Source organism: Cariama cristata, unplaced genomic scaffold, assembly GCF_000690535.1.
Source record: "Cariama cristata isolate BGI_N322 unplaced genomic scaffold, ASM69053v1 scaffold16331, whole genome shotgun sequence".
Taxonomy (NCBI): Eukaryota; Metazoa; Chordata; class Aves; order Cariamiformes; family Cariamidae; genus Cariama; species Cariama cristata.
In genome coordinates this window covers 3,628-5,065 of record NW_009597752.1, presented here as the reverse complement: position 1 = coordinate 5,065, position 1,438 = coordinate 3,628, and the positions used below count along the sequence as shown (strand labels likewise).

Below are 1,438 nucleotides of genomic sequence, written 5' to 3'. Positions count from 1 at the left end.
GCCTAGGTGTACAGAAAGGCATTCAACACCTTTTAAGAGTCCCAGAGCACAGCCAAATCCCTGTGAGAGAGGCTGGAACTAGAAACCAAGAATTGTCCCTTTGCTAGACAGCCTCCTGCCTGGAAGTCATTTAATCGCTATCTGAGCATAGAGCTTATTTTCAATCGCTTAGCGCTCATTTAAATCACTGACAATTTAAAATTAAAAAGTTTCATTTCAGATATGAGAGATACAGCATATAGAGCTTCACTAGGAAACCGCTTCTTAAGCAATAGTTTCTGTAGGCCCTTGTAAGGCTGCTTAAGGCACCACTTCCTTAACTGAATCCCCTTCTCACCATCACCAGCTCACAAGAACTAGGATTTTTCTGATTACTGAGAAGAGAAAAAATTCAAAGGCTTTTCATTCCCAGACTAGGAAACGCCAGGCAGGCTCAACGCTAAAAAATGAGGGTGATGCAAAAAGTAACACTTTCCTGTTACTGAAAGGTGACATCAATCCTCTCCCGATGGCCGACAGCCCCAGGGGCCACTTCTCTGACCAGGTACTCATCTGTGGCTTCCACTTCTACTGGGTCATGTCTGACCTAGCACCTTCACAGGAACGGCAGAATCACAGCGAAACGGAAGGAGAAAATACTAGTACGAACTCTGCAATCTAAGGTGAGAGGGGAGCTTAGGTAAAGAATATAGCTAATGTGCTTCAATACAACATTGTCACACGCATCTCTTACGCTGCCATGAACCCCCGCACCTGCCCCTCTCTAGCTCCTGTATTCAGAGGACCACAAAGTCTACTGAATGGATCATAGTGGAGGTACTTTCGTAATAACACCTGTAGGGCTCCATGCTACAGAGGAAGAAAACAGACAAGACAGGCTATTACATGGGAAAATCAAGACAGAATTCAATTCTTAGAGAATACTCTCCTGACACTGTCAGGAAGCTCACAAACCAAAGTTCTTGGGAGCAATGTGGTGACTATCACGTATTGCCTATGCCCTTCATCCCTCCCAGGCACTACAGCACCTCGCACTGCACTTGTTAGTCGTCACTCACCCAAAAGTTTTCAGGGTAGTCCCGGAGATTCAGCAACTTCTGCATGACTGTTTTCCGATCTTCCTCCCACTTACGCTTGCAGAAGACTATCTCTAGGAAATACCACATCCAGCCAATGATAGGCATGTAGGAGAGCTCCTTCTTTGCAAGCACTTTGGAACTCTGCAAGACAGAGTCAAGGCAAGTAAAACAGAGTTACACCACTTAGACTTCTCTGTGGGTATGACACATGGACAGTTAGACACTAATATATTGATTTATGTGGACCAGTCCCAGTTTTAAGATCAGTGTAAAAACAAAACAAAGAAGTTTTTCTCATACTACAGAATAGTCAAATCTAATCTCAGATACCTGCATGAAAGAAGACTTCCAGAATTAAA

General features: G+C 43.9%; 1 protein-coding gene across 1 annotated transcript in view; it reads right to left on the bottom strand.

Annotated features, from left to right (window-relative positions):
- AGPAT4 (1-acylglycerol-3-phosphate O-acyltransferase 4) overlaps positions 1–1,238 on the bottom strand; it is a gene marked incomplete at its 5' end in the record, with an annotated part of 19,567 nt that extends 18,329 nt beyond the window's left edge. The window contains one exon of the mRNA XM_009709040.1: positions 1,059–1,238. Coding sequence (XP_009707342.1) covers positions 1,059–1,238 — 180 coding nt within the window. The remainder of the gene's footprint in view (positions 1–1,058) is intronic.
- Between the last annotated feature and the right edge of the window lie 200 nt (positions 1,239–1,438).